The following is a 19,831-nucleotide window of genomic DNA, read 5'->3' on the forward strand; positions in this document are numbered from 1 at the left end:
AAGCCAACTGTGTCCTGGGTTGCATCAAAAGAAGTGTGATTCTCCTCCTCTACTTCACTCTTGTGAGACCCCAGCTGGAGTGCTGTGTTCAGCTCTGTGGCCTCCAACATAAGAAGGACATGGACCTGTTGGAGTGAATCCAGAGGAGGAATACGAAGGTGATCAGAGGACTGGAACATCTCTCCTATGGAGACAGGCTGAGAAAGTTGGGATTTTTCAGCCTGGAGAAGAGAAGGCTCCGGGGACACCTCATAGCAGCCTTCCAGTACCTAAAGGGGATCTACAAGAAAGCTGACGAGGGACTTTTTACAAGGGCATGTAGTGATAGGACAAGGGTGATGGAATTTCACTGAAAGAGGGTACATTTAGATTAGATATAAGGAAGAAATTCTTCCCCATGAGGTTGGTGAGGCACTGGAACAGGCTGCCCAGGGAAGCTGTGGATGCCCCATCCCTGGAAGTGTTCAAGGCCAGGTTGGATGGGGCTTTGAGCAACCTGATCTAGTGGAAGGTGTCCCTGCCCTTGGCAAGGGGATTGGGACTAGGTGATTTCTAAGGTCCCTTCCAACCCAAACCATTCTGTGATTCTTGTTATGTCTGAAAATATAAACATAGTCTCACATAAATATATCAATCAGTGGCGAGATCTACAGCCTTATATTCAAAGCCCCAGATGGGGTTTAAGTTCCATTTTTGTGATTTTAAATCTTCTCCTTGGTTGTTAGCATTTTATCTGATGTTTTCCTGCTGTGGCAATCTTGAACGTTAATCCAATCTGTCAGATCAGTTGTTTTGATAAAGAGTGTAAAGCCAGTGTGGTAAGGAGACTGGATTTCCCATGCATTCCATCAGGATGGCTTCTCAGGATCTGTCTGGCATTTTCCTGCCATATTCCAGTTTTATTAGGATAGGATAGAGTATAAATAGATGGAGTCTAATGACGACAACTTATGTCTTTTGAGTCACTTTGGTGGAGTTACTCTTGATTGAACTAAATCCATCTTCCAGTTTCTTCTTATAACCAGTAGTTTTTTGTCTGTCTTTACATAATTATTCCTTAATTAATTAAACATATCAAATGTATTTGGTGGTGCCTAGGTTTTCCAGAAGGAGCTGGGAAAAAGAACGAGCAGCGTCCAGGCTCTGAAGCGCTCTGCCAGAGAGCTGATAGAAGGCAGTCGTGATGACTCTTCGTGGGTGAAGGTCCAAATGCAGGAGCTAAGCACTCGGTGGGAGACAGTTTGTGCCCTGTCAGTATCCAAGCAAACACGACTGGAACAGGCTCTTCGGCAGGTAGAGCAGTACTTGTGGTGCTATATGTACTTTATGAGAAGCGGAGAAAATATCTACAGTCTATTTGCCAAAAAAAAAAATTTCATTTTCCCTTCGTGTCATTTAATTTCATTTGAAAATACTCATTTTAGTGCTCATGCTTTGCTTACCTTGTCTCCATCCCTTTGCCACAGCACATAAATAATGACTCTTAGCATTTATTATTGCTGTTATTATTAGTCTATACCACAAATGCAAAGCAAATGTTTCAAAGACCTTACCATCTAAGGAAATCACTGATGTTACAGTCAAGCATGAAGGGTAATTAAAAACTATGGCCCCTTCACAGGAAGCTGGAGATTGCAATCACGTTTATGCCCTTCATGCCTTATTGGAAAGAAGTGAATTTGTGTAATGGAAACTTTTTTACATTGGCACAATGGCAGTGCACAGTGAAGTACGTAGCAGAAAAAATGAAGCTGTGCTGAGTGCATTCAGGAGTTTGAACAGTGTATGTATCTCAGTATTGGCTGGTACCAATCCCAGACAAATAGGCCAATCTGTATTGTTTCCAAACCTGAGATAATACAGATGTACAGCTCTGTAAAGGCTCTGTAGACTATCTGGAGTTTAGGCTAGGATGGGACCTCTGCAATAGCAATGTGTCCGCTTTGTACAATATTCCTGCCCTGCCTTTCCCAGGGTACTGTGTTTGTCCAGTGCTCTGGTCTCTGAGCAGGCACAATCCTGAGCTACCTCAAACACAAATTGTGTCTGAATATGGCTGCAACCAAAGGTGGAACTTGCTTGTTCTCTCCAGACATAAAAGGGTCAGTCACCAACAGGCTGTCAATTAATTTTGCTTAACCAGTGATTTAGACTATGCAGAAAATATAATTCTCATCTCTCCAGCTGGTCCGTGAAAGCACCTCCCGGGTAATTTGTCAGTGTAAAGGCATGACATTCTCAACTGAGCTGCAAATACACTATAAATCAGATGGCTAAAAGCATGAACAGGCTTTTAGGCTTCGTATAATTTTTTGGGAAGCATGAGATATTTTTACGGTTATGAAAATGTAGTACTGTATATCATTGACTTTTAAATGGAAAATTAATGTGCCAGTACTGCAGTGTGATTAATGACTCCAAATGTGGGCTCAGTCTCCCTATGTGAGCTGCAGTGTGTCTGTCAGATCCTCTCATGAGTGACCATGATTTCTTGTATTTTAACAGGCAGAAGAATTCCACTCTGTTGTCCATGTCCTTTTGGAGTGGCTGGCCGAGGCAGAGCAGGCTCTTCGTTTCCACGGGGTCCTTCCAGATGATGAGGAGGCCTTACGTACACTGATAGACCAACACAGGGTAAGCAAGAAAGTGAAGGTCCTCTTCATTCTAGTAAGTCTGTTGGAGGGTGGAATGAAGGAAAGGAGGCAAAGTCTGTCCCTTATAGTCATATCCAGCATCCAGCTTGATTTTGTAACTGTTTCTATAGGTAAGCTAGAAATTTAACGGAGTTGACAGTTTGGTTTGCATACTGGTGCTGGGCTATTGTTTGAGTCATCTGGGCGTACTAAGAAAATAATGGGCTTTTATAAAGTTGCTGTAAACATTTAGAGACCGATAAAAACCCCTCTGTGGAATATGCGCTTTCTGACAATTATAACACAGCTTGCTATGGTAGCGAAAGTATTTCTATCTTCTTAGCACCATTGAGCAAACCAGCATATACTTTTCTTTCAAGGTCATTTGTAAATGTCAGCAGAATGATGTTATCATCCATTAACCTTCTGTCATGGTGAAACAGTGTGCTGTCACGCTTCACATGCATTAGGTACTGAAATATTGCAGTGCCATAGGTACTGCAGATACTGGATTATAAGCCATCAAACTAACTTTGCCGTAATTAAATGACAAAATGGCTAAGTAAGGAACATAGAGGTCATATTTTCAGTCTCCAAACAGGAGGCTACATACAGGCACATTTAAGTTCATGCAAAACTCTGCTTCTAAGTGCAGTAGTAATAGTACCAAGAATGTAGTGTAAAAATGAAATTGCCCACAATATCACAGAATAAATTATAACAGTAATGGATTTGTTCATCATTGCTCTGAAGAAAGTTATAACAAAACTTACAAAATGGAGAGTGGAAAATCATCCTGTTTAAATTGAGTTTGGGAATATTATTATGCAGAGGAGTGCGTGCAGAGTATGACTGTCTAATGATTCTTAACTATGGAGTTTTTAAGGTACTTAGGCGGCAGTGTTTTGATGACATTTTCAGATTTAAATTAGGGTTCTGGAAACTGGGTGCTGTTCTTTAGTGGCCAGGTGTATGTATGCAAAAGCGTGTGCTTACGGGTGCTGGCAGTAGCAACCCGCTGTCTCCAGTGCAAAGAAATTTGTCTTTTAGCTGCCTTTTCTCCATGTGTGCTTCATCAGTTTCCTTTTATTTATTTTTTGATCTTCTAAATACAAGGGAAAGAACCGTCTGAATGAAAACTTACGTCTACTGAAATCATTAGAAAAAAAATCTTAAATTTCTCCCTCTGTAATGTAGATAGATTAACCAACTATTTCTGTTGTAAAGCTCAAAATTGTGCTGCCAAAGCTGAAGCATAACTTGGAAGCTCAAACCAAAGCAAAGTTTGTCTCTGAGAAACCTTGTCCAGCTGGGGAGAAGAATCACTAGCACAACACAATCAATCTCAGTGTTAGATGTGGCCATACTGTACTTAAATTTTTTTAGTAGAATTTAGATGATGTTCTCCCAACTGCGTTTTCTTCTTAAAGGGCGAATAACAGAAGTTGTTCAACTAAGAAAGGTTGTGACACTGCTTCTTTACCACTCGATAAGCACATACAGCAAAATCTTCCATGAATGAGTGGTCTCTCCTCTTAAACTCATAATATTAGCTTTCAAGAAAAAAAAAAAAAAGGAACATGTAGTATATTATATTAGTTTTAAAGACCGTGTCTGTATTATATGGCTGCAACGTTAATATCAGAAATGTATGACTGCCATCATTTACATAAATATAAAATGTATGTTCCTTTTATCACTGTCATTCTTGTAAAATAGTCTTAATGCATTTGTATCCAACTACACATAGAAAGGTTTCTTCAGGATGATATTTTATCCAAATGGTCCATCTTTATGCCCATCACTGATTTTCTTTTCTCAAATACTGCACATGATGTAATGAATTCTGCTATCTCAGGCAGAGACATTTCTGTCACTCGCCATCCTCTCTAGGGACCGAGAGGTGCAGTGGGTTAATGCAGTGCATTAGTTAATGAGAAACATCCCATCTCCTCTCTTGTGAATGTGTCTGTAGCATTGGACTGCCACACAGTTCAATACAATTAACATCCTTTACTGAGGGGAAGCTTTATACACTATGTAGTATACTGTAGATTTAGGTTTTGAGATATTGTAGTACAGTTGTGCAGGTAAAACAGTGTTGTTCCTTGTTTTCTCCTGGCCCTGGCTTATTTTGGTATTCTCTCACTACAGCCCACCTCCACTTTTCCAAAAGCATTTTGAACTGAAATATTGTAAGAACTCTAAAGTCTTTCTGAGAGAAGGACTGCTATTGTGATTGGGTCTTAAACTATGACATTAATTTAAGCTTAAGTCAAAATCAGTTAGTAATGAGCCTCTTTAAATATGCAGCCTACCTATTCAAGGCTTTTAGAGCATAGTAGAAGAGGTTGTTTTGTTACACTTTTATTTCCTAATAGCTTCATATTTAATTTGTGAAGACACAGGATAATGCCATTATGAGTTGTTGTAGAACCTGTTTCTATAATGTTCAGATGATTTTGAATTTTATAAGACCTGACTTGGCTAATCTTTAATTTCTGAAATCCAAAATAGCCCTTTGTGGGTGGAGAGAGGAAGAGCTAAACTTTCCGAGACATGGTTCCATTTTATAGCCCAATTAAAGATGTTAAAATATAACAAGCAATTCCACTAGGCACTGAGAGATGTTGGGAGTTCCAGTTAAGGGTGCTCACAGAGACACACAGACTTACACAACATTTAGACAAAACAAAATAGACAGAATAGTAAAACCATAGTAGTAGTAATAATAAAAATAATAATATATGGAAACTGTGGAAAGAATGTGAAAAGTCCTGCAGGATTTTTGCTGCTGTCCGTTCACGGTGTCCCCCCACTGCCCCCCAGTTCTGCTCTTACCACCCTTTTCTGTGCTGGGTTCCCAGAAACATCAGTGGCCATGAGCTTGGATGTCTAAAGCTGTAAACATTCTTTTGCTTTTACAAGACTTTTCCCACATGGCAGCGCCTCTGAAAACAGCTGTTTAATTAGCAGTCTCTGTCTCTGTTCTCGCTGTGTTTCTCCCCCTCAGCTGCTGAGTTTTCACATTTGTGTTAGTTTAGTATAGCTGCTCCTGAAGTCCTCTGTCATCTTGTCTGAGCATGTAATTATAGTTGGACATTTCCAGCCTCTGCTAGGAGCTTGATGGTTTATTATGAAGAATTACTGTAACAGACAGACAAAATAAGTCATCTGAAATGTTGCCAGTGATTATCACATAGATGATTTACAGCACTTCTAAAATTCCCTAATTTTCCTTCTAGTTTTTAGTAAGTGGATGTATCTTTCAAGTATTTACCATATGGTGGGCTTTAAGGAGTGGCAAGCTGCAGTGAAGATTTTAGGGCTTCACTTAATACTTTATGTGGAATAGGATTTTTAACATTTCTCAGACAAACTTGCCTCTTGCAAGTTGAACCTGTTTGAGCAATCGAGAGGCTTATGACCTTCCAGGTTATGCACTCAGATTTCTCTTGCAAATTTTGTCAACATGTAATTGAAATTATTACCTCTGGTTTAGGAATTCATGAAAAAACTGGAAGAGAAAAAGGCTGAACTGAATAAAGCAACAGGTATGGGAGAAGCTATCCTAGCTATCTGCCACCCAGACTCCATCACCACCATTAAGCACTGGATAACAATCATCAGAGCCAGGTTTGAAGAGGTCAGTATGTGTCAAGCCATCTTCGTTGCTACAGTCCGTCTTTGATTGGAACAGAGCTGACAACTCGCATGGTAGTTACACTGGGAGGAAATGATCCAGCTGTTGAGAACTAAACATTTAAAATACCCGCAGTGATGGATGTGAATACCATCCTTCCCTAGGTTTTATTTTAAAACTTTCAGGGCTTTAAGAACTAAAGCAGATGGTCAAGCTTCTTTGTATGTATTAGAGGAAATACTGACTGACACTTCCCATGTGAAGAAAGCCAATAATTTATAGGGAGAAGTTTAAAAGTTACAAAGGAAACAAAATACAGAGCAAACGTGAAGCATTTTCTGGTTGCAGTAAGGAGGATTCTTAATCTAGAAGATTTCCAAATTATTTAACTGGCAACAAGTAGGTCTCACAGGGTATACTACCCTCTCAGCTGCTAAGATGGTATTATCTGTGTGTATTAAATTTAAAGAAAAACAAAATACTGGTGTTAGCAAAGTGTGGCTTCAGAAGTGCCCAGGGGGAAGATGGACACCAAATCCTGCCTGATTCACTAAGTTAAATATATTGTTTGATAAAGTTCTTAATGTACTGCCTGAATATGCTGTTTACTTCAGTTAACAGCACCTAATCTGGAATATCTGTGGAAAAGGTAAGTGTTGAACTGGGAATTCTAGTTACCCAGCACCTTTAGTGATTAGCCACTACATCTAGCACCTTTGATAATGAACATCAATAGGTCTGGGAGGAAGCTCTGGGTTTACAGTGAGCAGGGCACCTTTAAATACATTTTAAAGAAGTTCAGCTGTGCACATACTCATGCATCGGTTCTTTTATCAAGGTCTTAGCATGGGCTAAACAACATCAACAGAGACTGGCAGGAGCTCTGGCTGGACTTATTGCTAACCAGGAATTGCTGGAAGCCTTACTGTCCTGGTTGCAGTGGGCAGAGACTACGCTTACTGAAAAAGATAAAGAGATTATCCCCCAGGAGATTGAGGAAGTTAAAGCACTTATAGCTGAACATCAGGTAAGGCATGTTAAGTGACATGTGCCCTACACATTCCACAAATGGTGCTTACTACTCAATGAGGCTTTGTAATTAAGTGTTAATCTCCTTACCATTCTCTCCTAATAATCATTTATCAGAATCTCAGTTGTGTCTTTTGTATGTGCACAACGTGCTTGTAGTTTATTCAACACAGAGGCAGAAAAACAAACAGACAAAAATTCAGCACTACATTGTGCTAAAAGAAAAACTACAACTCCACATAGGAACAGGGTAATAATAACACACATGAAATACATAATAATGCTGCTGCCTTAGAACTAGTATTGCAGTATGGTTTTACGGATTGGATTTCAAAAATATGTTTATAAAGTGCCAGAGGAAGCTGCTGGTGCAGTGCGTGCACACAGGCTTACCGCAGGTTACACACCAGAGCTGGCTCACTTGTGTGAGCTGCAGTCTGGACAGCAAGAAACGCCTGAGTACTCGGGGGCAAAAATCTGTTGTACATCACCTCACCAAACACAGTTAATAAAGGAGTTTGGCAGACTGTTTTTTAGGTTTAGACTTCCTTTATCAGCCAGGCCATGGTGGTCTTAAAATCTTATACTGCTGATGTTTTTTACCTGCCAAATCCTTATCTGTGTCTTTTTGTGAGGCTGGCATTATAAGACTCTTTCTGTGCTATTCTCCTAACTTTGGTGTTTCACTGTTGTGTTTTTCATTCTTGTGGTCACTTTTGTGTATGGTTAATTAAAACCACCTCTATCTGATTGTAGACATTCATGGAGGAAATGACCAGAAAACAACCTGATGTGGATAAAGTTACCAAGACCTATAAAAGAAAGGCACTTGAACCGTCTCCAGTACAATCTCATATTCCTGTCCTTGATAAGGGGAGAACAGGAAGTGAGTAATGAAGTGGTTTGGGGCGGGTCACATGTGCCATTGCACTGTCTATGAAGATAATGGATTACTAATAGGTTTGATTAGTGAAACAGAGTGAAATTCTCTTGGCTGTTTTTTAAAATTATCTCTTTTTTCATTGTGAGGAAATTTCTCAGAGCAGACTTGTATTATTACATTTTGTCCTATACTTCTTGAATGCCTGTTTTTAAACCATGCAGCCTTTTTTATGCTGTTAAGCTTCCAAGAGTGTTCATATGCTGAGTCTTTGCAAATGTACTGTTATCTGAAAGTGCAAACAACTTTTTACGTAAAGAAGTAGAGACAAAATTTTGATCTTACTGTCTGTGAAATTATATGGATTCAATTAGAAAGTGTGTTCAGCAAAGCTGAATAGGAAGTGAATCATCAAGTGAGGAAATTGCTTTTTGTATTTTTAGATATACTTACCCATTGTATTTTATACTTGCCCATACATGGAACCTGCTTCTAAAATCAGGTCGTTTACTTTGCCACTCTCCGATAGATTTACAAAGATTTTATTTAACCTGTGTAGCTTCACTGGTGCAGCCACTATGAGCTGCTTCTGGCTAAACAAAAGATGCTTTAGCCACCATGTAGTCGTTGCCCAGCAGTGGGGAAAAAAAAATCCCATCAGATGGAAATCATATCAGGGTATTGGCTCATTATTGGGGACATGAAGGAGTAGTTTTAGGAGAGTCAAGTACCCATCATGTCAGTGTTTGTTTTGTTTCAACTGAGTGAGACTTACATGTTTTATCATATCTTAACAGGAAAGCGTTCCCCAACACCAGGCATTTATCCTTCAGCAGCCCAGGCGCAAATTGAAACCAAGAATCCCCGGGTAAACCTTTTAGTCAGCAAATGGCAGCAGGTCTGGCTTCTGGCCTTGGAAAGAAGAAGAAAACTTAATGACGCTTTGGACAGGCTTGAAGAGGTCAGAAAAGGACTGTACAGAATATACATACTTTCTGTGTAGCTTACCCTGATTAAACTCTCAATATCATAAATACTGTAAACAGCTTCCATATTTGTTGTATGATATTGGATGATATAGGTAGCTGAAAACTGTGATATACATGCTTTAATGTGCTCTAGAAGCTGTCGTTCTCATTTCAAATGTGAGGAGAGTTAAGATGTTTAAAATGTTTGTACAGGTCCTCAAAGAACCAGTTATTCAAAAGAACGCAGGTGGTATCTCTCTCATGGATTGTTTAGATTGATTTCAAGTGAAAATAGTTCTTTCTCTTTTTTAATTAAGCTGAGAGAATTTGCCAACTTTGATTTTGATATTTGGAGGAAAAAATACATGCGATGGATGAACCATAAGAAGTCTCGTGTGATGGACTTCTTTAGGAGGATTGATAAAGATCAGGATGGAAAGATAACAAGACAGGAATTCATCGATGGAATTCTTTCTTCAAGTAAGTTTTAAAAATAACTTAATGTTGAACTTGGAACAAACATCTCATGAAGTCTTATTGCCTATACAGTGTACACTATGTGGTTTACTGTGTTAGAAGGTCACAGATTTCCATTTTGAAGTTCTGAATTACGATTAATTTAAACTATAATTTTACTTGAAAATATTTCTGGATTCTAGAAACTCTTTCTAGTTACTTTACATTACAAATCAGATTACGAATTTCGCATATACGTTATTGGCTAATTAACAGTTTACTGACTTACTGGACTCGGATTGTCAGTACACTACAGTACACTAGCCACTTCAACAATTACTTTTCATTGATTAGTCAGAATAGTAAAACATACCTTATAAAACCTATAGATAATTTTCAAAATAATTTCATAAGATCATATGGTTTGCATTAAAGAACTTACATGGAATAGTTTCAGTTGTAGAAGGAAAACATGTAATTTCTGAAACCAGTGTTTCCACGAACTGTGACCATATTCATGTACCTGTATAATGAGGATAAAAATGTCAGGCAATCAGACTAGGAAGGGACTTTTCACAGCTTTCCTGGTGGATTGGTATTCCTTCAGTATGACCAGTTGGTGGTTACGTTAAGCGCACATCATGTCTGTATGCGATCACGTTTTCCTTTAGCAACTGACTCGTAACAGATAAGAGCCTACTACTTAAAATGATCCTTTATCTTCAGGTCATGGAGACTTTGAGCAGAGAGCATTTAGAATTGGGCTGCTTTTAGCATCTCATGTTTAAATTATTCAGTAGAAGAATATTGTAGTCTATGTATTTCCCCCCTGCTTTCCAAAATGCAATAAAATAGTCACTATATGCACACATCACTGTTTTACATAAATTGTCAGACATTAATGAAAAAAACACCTGATACGACCAAGAGGTTAAGCATCTTATTTAACTTGGTATCAGCTTGTTACAACTACTAAATACTTCTAATCCCGGTTCACCATCTTGAAATTTTCTTTGACCATTTCGTCAGGAATATATGTGTGGGTTAATATTCTGCTGCTGTGAATTAGATCTAAAAGAATAATTTCACAAAGCATCGTTTGTGTTTCTGCAGTGGGAAGGTCTTGTATTCCGAATTTCATTAGCAGTGAAATTCTCGCTTGACCTTTCCTCAATAACAATTTATCTTTTTAATCTGCGGTATTTTATGCACCTTGAAGGTCAAAATGTTAAAAAAAAAATACATATATCTTCCAATTCAATCTTTGTCTTCACTTCTGTGTCTCTCTTCAAGACAGACCATGCTATTCATTTTAATGCAACATCTTGGTAACACTGGAGATCCAGATTTTTTTTTCAAAAGCATGAAGGAATCTTTCTGAATGTCTTGGGGTTTTTTTAATAAGCATTTTCTGTCACATACTGCCTAAAAACCTCTTAATATTTGTGTCAAGGCTTTTCATTGTCATGGTATTGAAAAGCTAAAAAACCTAGCTTTTGTTGTTGTCTTTGTCTTGCAGAATTCCCAACAAGCCGACTTGAAATGAGTGCTGTTGCAGACATCTTTGATAGAGACGGTGATGGATATATTGACTATTACGAATTTGTAGCAGCTCTCCATCCAAACAAGGATGCATACAAGCCTCTCACAGATGCTGACAAAATTGAAGATGAGGTACATGATCTGCTTTCTTCCATTGCACTCCATTCTGCTGGGGTCATGTTCTTTAATAATTAATTTTATTTTCACTCCTATATAATTTGAAGTTTACTAGTTACACAAATCTTTAGGACTGTGATATTAGCAGTAAAGTAATTAACTAGTTTTTATTTTTTGCAGGTTACAAGGCAGGTAGCTAAATGTAAATGTGCAAAACGGTTTCAAGTGGAACAGATTGGGGATAACAAGTACAGGGTAAGTCTTCAGAAGACCATTTTAATTCTTGTAGCCTGAAGATTTTTCATATGACATTGTTTATGCAAGGAATTAGGGTACATTAATGAACAGAAATTTTGTATTATATTGTTATGTTTTCTTAAGCTTATCTAAATGTTATGGGTTTTCTTTTGTTAGAACATATAGGCTAAAAATGTGGGAAAATGCTGCTGCTTGTATTTATTTTCACTGACACTACAGAAACTGTTTTCAATGTGAGAATTTGTAAAAGCTGACTGCATGCATACATACATACATACACACACATACGCATGCATACATACATACACACATGCATACATACGTATGACAGCTCCTTAAAAAACACTTTTTTTTCCTGGATGCCCAAGGTGTTTAAACTGTAACCGATTTTCTGTTAGTTTCATAAAAACAGGGGCTGGTATTGTGTTGTACTTCAAAAATCTGTTCCCAAAGTGTATTCAATCACTTTTATCCTCCCTGGCATTTTATTGGAGCACACTGTTCCTTCTGAAGAAGTGTAAGAAATGCGTTACATACCTAAGAACAATTTCAGATCACAGAAAAATAAAAATCCTGTTGTAGAGAAACATCTACTACCCCTAGATTCAATAACCGGAATAACTTCAGATGAAATATACAAGATGTGGCCAAGAGAGATTGCTAAATACTTGTAGATTGTTTTAAAAGACCACAGAAACAGCAATGGGAAGGAAATGAAGGCCTTGAATATTTTCCAATATTCAGTCTCCGGATGGCTATCTACCTGTTCGTCTCTGAAGTAGATGCTTTATTTAGAATGTCTAATGTGTTAGTTTGCATGTGTACTAGAGTCATGTAGAGAATTTCCTGTAAACTAATCGTGTCTTTCTTCCATTTTTCATTTCTTATCAGTTCTTCCTGGGAAATCAGGTATAAACCAGTGGAATGTGTTATGAAGCTTTTTTTTTTTTTTTTTTTTTCCTAACGCATAGTGATTAAAGCTTGCAGTGGTCAGTCTTCTTGCCATCCTTACATCTTCAGCTAATTCATTGCTGGTCAGCTGTGGTATTTCTTTAAATGCTATGGAGCATTCCTTGTCTCAGGATCCCTCCTCTTCAATCCCTCACCTGCTTTCTTTGGCCATTTTCCTCATTAAGGAGATTACTTTTAAAGGAACCAGATAATGATTGGCAGCAATTCCCCTAGAAAAAAATCTTGAGCATTTAAACTGCAATTCTAGAATTACTGTTATTTGATCAGTTTTCAGTTTAATACTGGAATGCTTTAAAATTCTGTGGTTTATTTTTTAGGCTGTCAGATTAAAGGCTGATCTCACTGTAAACACAGATCAGTATTTATTCCAGATTAGGTGAAAAATACTTTGATTTAAAACAAATCCTTGTGCAATCAAGCAGAGTGATTAAGAACCTAGCTAATTGTTGGCATTTTATATACTAACTCAGTGAATCATTAAGTAACATATTTTAGAAACAGGCAAATTAAACTTGCTGTTCCAGTTCAGACTATTCCCTCTCCCAGAGTGTTTTCAAAGAGCCCTGGCAGGTCTATAACGTGTTGGAGTTGTGTTTAAGAACAGTTTGTGTCAGTAGGATGTCACTGTACAGTGGGACAGGGGGATACGCTCACCTCTATGGGACGTACTGATAACACCACTGCCCGGTGTTAAATCACGCTTGCCTGGTAAGAATGGAAATACTTTACACAAGCCAGATACTGGGTACCATTAGTATCTTATTCATGCTCTTATAAAGGCAATAATATGTATAATCCATTCTGGAAATGGTAGTGTTAACAGATCGGCCATTTTCAGTCTAGAGCTGTTGAGAATGTGGTTGCATTCTTATTTATTGGCAAAGCCCATTGAAGTCTAGAAGAAAGCACAAAGAGCCGTGGATAATCTTACCACATGCCTCTAAGTAATAATTTTAAATGTTTTCCATGTATAGAACGAGCCTCTATTTGAAGAGACTATTTGAAATTAGGTTAATCTTCTTATCTGCCATCTGTACTTTTAGATCTGGGAAAAATGCAGCATATTTTGAGAGCATCTAACTCTTACTGGTGCAGAACAGTAAAAATCACCTAAAGCAACTTGGCCGAGGTATCTCTAGTGACAGTGATGTTATATGGCTGTTGTCAAGAACAGGCCTTTTTGGAGCTTGAACAAGACCTCCTTTGCATTTTTATTCCAGTGTTTTTAGCTCTGATTACTTGAAACAATAGTAAATACTATTCAAGGAAAGTTGGTGTCCAGGCTATTTTAAGGAAATGGACTGAGTTGCTGTTAGGAAAAATGCTTTTTGTTATAATAGATACCTGTATTATTTTCCAGGAGCCCCACTGTCTGAATTAACCACTGCCTGGGTAGGCAGTTTCCAAAGGATGCTGGATCTGACCCTTGGTGTAGTTGCCTGATAGGGTCTAACTGAAGAATTAAGCTGGGATGGGGAAAAAATAAAGAAAAAAGAGAGGATTTTTAGAACCTCTAGAAAATACTTCTCTGTAGAAGCAAATCAATGAAAGTAAACACCATCAATTTGGATGCCATTTCTTTTTTTAAATTTGATCTACAGATGTAAAATGGTTCTTTGTTTACCACATATTGAATGCATTATTAAAAAGCCCTTACAAATAATGGTTATGTGAATATTCTTACTTAAAACAAACAAACAAATATTATTGAATTAAGCAGCAAGCTTTGCTTTTGTTTGGTTCCTAAAAGTAATACTCCTTTAAACTTTTTCTTCTTGGTTTAAGTAGTACCAAACAACTAAAGTCATTTAACAAGTAGGGAGCACGTTTGTGTGGTTTGCATTTAAAGCATTTCAGTCCCCTCTTCGGAGCAAGTAGGTACAGGTGAACCATGGCCAGCCTTCTCCAAGGGTCAGAGGTTGCCCCAAAGAGGTGTATTTTCTCCTGTTGGTTTCAGTGAGTGCTCGGCATGTTTACATGTGAGAGCATTGCACTTGGCATGATGATCTGATATCAAAATAAATATTTTAGTAGCATTGGCTAAAAGGTATGAAATTCTTCTGGTTAGTTTTCCTGAGATTGTGTGGTCAATGTTTTGGTCATGTTTTCTTTGATCCGGAGTTGAACAGAGATACCGCATACAGGTTTTGTTATACAGGTTTCACGAGGAAAATGTATGTTAGGCCTGGCCATCAGCCCAAAGGAAGAATGGGCTGGTACAAGAGCTAGGATGAAACAGGTTTTTGTGCATCTCTGAATTCTGAAGAACCTCGATATGTAGACAGAGAAGTGACAAACAGTTTATAACAAAGGACAGTGATGGTAGCTGTCAGTCATTCATTGCTACTTTAATATATCCTTCCCCACGTGCACCTCGCTATACGTGAGCAGTGTCAATGCTATACCTGAAAATATCCCTATAATTGAATCAATTGATAGAACTGTGCAACACTTGCAATGTATTGAATTTCCAGCCCACATGCTGATCATTTTAAAGTGATGCTGCCTTCCTTCCAGCTGACATCATTAAAATCTTGACTGCTGCAGAAGAGAGTTTGCTTAAGATTTTAACAGTGAAATAATGCAAATAGGTCTTCATTAATTTGCACAAATGCAGATCGTAACCAATTAAATAATGTGTTACTAATTTTGCTTCCTTTATGAGCTCAGACATTTGAGAATCAAGCATAAAATTAAACCTGAGATTCTTTCTTACCATCCTGCTATCTCCTTTGGATTAATGCAGCACCATCTGATTTGAAATCTTAACAGCTTTAATAATCTGCATAAATAAATCTGATTTTTTTAGCATTTACTAATAATTACATATCAAACTTTTTAAAGTGTCTGATTTTTAACCTGTCAGTGTTGAACTGCATCTGAATGACTGAGAACCTGAGATGGTTGTTTTGATTTTTATTTCAGTTTGGTGACTCTCAACAACTACGCCTTGTTCGTATCCTAAGAAGTACTGTCATGGTTCGTGTTGGAGGTGGCTGGATGGCACTTGATGAGTTCTTGGTGAAGAATGATCCTTGCAGGGGTATGTAACACCGTGGTGAAAATGGACATGCAGATAATTATTTGGTTACAGTCACCATTCATTGTCTCAAGATGGAGATTGAGTTGTATAAAATGCCAGTTCTGTAAACATCATCTCACTAACTGTCACATAATGATCTGTTTTTGTAAACTTTAAACCCCATGGTTAAGATCTTCTTCACATGCACTGATGTATGTCTAGAATAACTGTGGTGTCTTCTGCGCAGCTCCTCCAGCGTTAGAGTGGTGTAGCTAAGAATTGAACTTAGCCCAGACAGAGTTTATGGCCTGTAAGCTGCTTGTATGACTTGGCAGAAAGAACACAGAGAAATGTCCAATAAAACCTTCTCAGCAAGAGAGAAGTTTTAAAGCAATAAATTTAAATAAGTCAATTGAATTGAAAAGAGACAATACCACCACAAAAAAAAATTCTCTGGCCAGTGGCTGTGCCCAGGCTTTTCAGGCTCTGCCTTCGTAGCTCTGTCTTTTCATTGGCATCCTCCCCAAAACCACTTCACAGAGCCCTGAGCCTTCTACAAAGCAAGTGGAAAATGCTCGGGTCAGGAGGACTTTGTCCTCTGGGGAAGCAGGGAGCACTTCATCACCGCGCCCGCCAGGGCACCGCATCAAATGCCTTGTTTGATCGGTACACAGCAGTGTAATGACATCATAGTTTGTCAGGACACTTGCTGCTCTAGTGGGAAAGTATATGCTCTCTGGCATTGTTCTTGGAGGAACAGCTGGAGATAGAAAAGATGCCATTTGTGAAGGGAGTGGGAGAAATACAAGTCAAATAATAGGCAGTCATAAGGTGCAGAAAGTATGATGACTGCTCAGAGCAAGCTGACGTTCTATAACTAGGCATTTCTATCCAGTTAACTAGCAGCATTAAGTTTGCTGCGTTTTTACCTGTCAGGCATTCTACAGAATCATAATCTGTATTGTAATAGCGTGAGAACATCATAGGAGTTCAGGAGAGACAAGTGAGCTAGTGGAGGCAGACATCAACTGTCCTGTAGACCTGACTCTAGTGTCAGCTGTCTCACACAGCTTCTGCTTTGGGACCAAGGTTTCTAAACTGTTTGATACAGACCTTGGAGAGGGTGGAGAGCTTGCATTTGTAGCAATTGTTTTGCTAAGTCAAGGATGTTAAATTAAAAAAAAAATCTTACTACAAAGCCCTGTAAGGGCTGACAGTGTGCCACTGAGGCCTAGAAACCTTTGTCTACAAGACTTACAAGGTACCCTTAAAAAACTTCTTGTCAGAGTAACATAAAAGAGCTGTCATAACCTTGTGATGACCTCTGTGAGTTTTTCAGCACTATTTATTTTATAGACTTTTTGCTTACCAATGTATTGCATACATTGTTTACTAAAGAAATGTAACAGTAATGTTACATTTATTGGTGTTGGACCACAGGTCTGACTGAAATTTAGCACCTGATTCTGCACCTGCTACTATTGGTGAGTCATCTGTGGCTGCAGAGCCATCCTTACGTTACAGCTTTCTACTCCCGTTCCTCAAAAGTGCACAGTAACAGAAAATGAGACGTGCCTCAAAATATCTGACTTCATTGAAGGGTTAACTTAGTTACTTTTGATGTATTCCAAACATTTTTCACAAGCCTCTTGACAGGTAGACTATTGCAGTTCCTCCTTGGGTTGGCACTGAGAGATACAATACTTAAAAACTGATTAATTTACTGGAATTCCTTTTTAGTGTCCTCAGATTAAGAGTCCTTTGGAACTTTATCCCCTCTTTTTTAATAAACCGTGTATTCTATGTATCTCTGTAGTATTTTCTATAGCACTTTATCCCTTTTTCATGGGAAATATATGAGCAGTTAGGTCAACACAGGGAGTGTAAAGGAATACCGATCTCTGTAAAGTCATCTGGACACTGGACATTGTGCATGGTACCTAATCCTGGTCTTGTTGTAGTCAGTGATGAGTTAGTCGCTGATGTCAGTGGTGCAGGTTCAGACTTTTCCTTAAGCACTTCACCTGGCAAATCTCCATTTCCACCAAGGGCTTCTCATGTATTCAGATAAATGATATTTCAAAGAACTGTTGTCATAAATGGCTTTAAAAGTATTAGACCTAGTTATATAAAATAATTTTAGCTTATATTATTTCTTTATGTCAGCAGATAAATACTATTGCACAACTATAGTTGGGACTGCAGCTGATTTTATCCAAGCGCTGTTTCCTTTTTGCCTGGGAGAGCTTTGAGAACTCATCTCGGAGCACTTAGAGACAGCTTTTGCTCTGAGTCCTGTCTTTTGGCCTGGTGCTCTGAGTCTCTTGCATATGCAGCTGCTGTACTTGATTTCTTCTCCTGCTAACGATTTTCTTTAATGTGACCCATGTCCTGTGTCATTTTTTCTAGTTCATCATCACGGGAGTAAAATGTTACGTTCGGAATCAAACTCTTCAATTACCACTCAGCCTACTATAGGTTGGCAAACCCCTCTCTTTGTCTGCTTCTCCCCCTCTTCTCCTCTCTCTTCATTTCCTTCCCACTTTATTATAATATATACTTTTGACAATATGCTACACTCATCACATTTAGCTTAATGTGTTCCTACATGGGCTGGTGCTTTGCAAGCTGATTTTTTTTGACACGCTTTAAGAGTGTTTCAAAAACAATTGTCATTCACACTGACAGAGTTAAATTCTAACATGTCTTGCATCTATTCTTGCGGAATATTCTCTCATATGTGTGTTTGTATGTGTGTGAGTGCTTAGCCACCAATTACCTCATCATCGTTTGGATTTTGTGTTCATCATTGCATGTTGCCAAACTACATAACTTCATCGTTTTGAATAAATATATTTGCTGCTTTCCTGTACTTAGCAATTTCTTCTGGAACATCGAAGCAAGTATTATTTATTATGAGTAGCTGTAGAGTTAGCAAAACTGCTCATCAGGTTGTGTCTATGTACTGATAGTTGATTGATTAACAACGATTTAGCACGCTGAGCATTCCATTATCACGCTGACTTCCTTTGACAGTGGTTCATTCCTGCTGGCATAAAGTATTAGAATAAGTGAGTTCTGCACATAACTCTTCTGTGTTCAGAATAAATGCATTACACGGTAATGCATTTTATTGTTAAAATGTGTTGAAGTTGGCATGGCAAAAATGACAATCAACAGCCTTGTGACAATTTTTGTATCTGATTAAATGAACACCTTTCTTTGCTGCAGCTAAAGGAAGGACAAATGTGGAGCTGCGTGAGAAGTTCATTTTGGCAGATGGTGCCAGTCAGAGCATGGCAGCTTTCCGACCGAGGGGCCGGAGATCACGACCCTCTTCAAGGGGCGCTTCTCCCAACAGATCCACCTCTCTGTCGAGTCAAGCTGGCCAGGCAGCTTCCCCGCAAGCAGTTGCTACAAGTACACCGAAGGTAAGGAGAAACCTACAAAACCACGCTGGTAAACGAATAGGGTATGGGTTTGGGTTTTTGTTGTTTTTTGTTTGTTTTTTTCCCCTTGCTCCAACAATATTGGTGCTTTCCCTTGCCAATAGGGAAGAAGGATCTCAATTTTATTTTGTAGGCTGGGGAGGATCTGAGAAGTCTTCTCAATGTATTTCCTCTACCATTTGTTTGCAGCAGAGGAATGGAAGAATTCTTTAGATTTAAGGTGCCTCATGAGCTAACTGGTGATTTGGGAATAAGCTCTGAAAGAGCAATGAACCTCTCCATTTCTTTTAAAAAATAAGCTCTGCCATCTCTTCGTCTCAGAACATTTATCATCAACTCTTTCTTCTTAGTTTTTATTTCTACTGTGTGATTGGATCTTCTTGTGAAAGCCTGGGTATCTTTCTCCATGACATTGTTTTCCACCTACTGTCCTTCATATTTTGATTTACCATTGTTTCATACAGACACCCCATCATTTAACACGCAACTATGGTAAACCATGGTTGACAAACAGCAAAACGTCAACTCCTTCTAAGCCACCAGAATCCTCAGACTATCAAGGGTCATCTGCAGAGGTACAGTAAGGACAGAGATTCTAGTCTAATGACCTTCCTTCACTAAAACTGTCACTTCACTAACAGCCACTAGAGTTTCAGTGCTTCAGAGCTGCAACATCCTTTGCATATTAATGCATTGTTGTTATTTTAGACCTTTGTCAAATTATTTATTTCTTCCCCCCCCCACCCCCCAAGTCTTTTTTTTTTTTTAATGTTCTGTTTGTTACCATGTTTGACTTTTAGGAAAACTCAGTCTCAATGAATTTATATTTAAAGTGCAAATGGTTAATAAATCGTAACAGTGT

At 38.4% G+C, this 19,831-nt stretch overlaps 1 protein-coding gene across 33 annotated transcripts in view; it reads left to right on the forward strand.

Annotated features, from left to right (window-relative positions):
* DST (dystonin) overlaps positions 1-19,831 on the forward strand; it is a 307,103-nt gene that overhangs the window by 282,238 nt on the left and 5,034 nt on the right. For 13 of the 33 annotated variants that reach the window (XM_071806938.1, XM_071806947.1, XM_071806941.1 and 10 more), the window contains 14 exons: positions 1,099-1,293; positions 2,506-2,634; positions 6,136-6,279; positions 7,115-7,303; positions 8,062-8,191; positions 8,983-9,146; positions 9,471-9,633; positions 11,129-11,283; positions 11,449-11,523; positions 12,418-12,435; positions 15,424-15,541; positions 17,930-17,998; positions 18,752-18,951; positions 19,434-19,544. In XM_071806938.1, the coding sequence (XP_071663039.1) occupies positions 1,099-1,293; positions 2,506-2,634; positions 6,136-6,279; positions 7,115-7,303; positions 8,062-8,191; positions 8,983-9,146; positions 9,471-9,633; positions 11,129-11,283; positions 11,449-11,523; positions 12,418-12,435; positions 15,424-15,541; positions 17,930-17,998; positions 18,752-18,951; positions 19,434-19,544 (1,860 nt within the window). The remainder of the gene's footprint in view (positions 1-1,098; positions 1,294-2,505; positions 2,635-6,135; positions 6,280-7,114; positions 7,304-8,061; positions 8,192-8,982; positions 9,147-9,470; positions 9,634-11,128; positions 11,284-11,448; positions 11,524-12,417; positions 12,436-15,423; positions 15,542-17,929; positions 17,999-18,751; positions 18,952-19,433; positions 19,545-19,831) is intronic. The other 20 variants (XM_071806948.1, XM_071806942.1, XM_071806962.1 and 17 more) reach the window with 4 other exon arrangements.

This window comes from Patagioenas fasciata, chromosome 3 (assembly GCF_037038585.1).
Source record: "Patagioenas fasciata isolate bPatFas1 chromosome 3, bPatFas1.hap1, whole genome shotgun sequence".
Lineage (NCBI taxonomy): Eukaryota > Metazoa > Chordata > Aves > Columbiformes > Columbidae > Patagioenas > Patagioenas fasciata.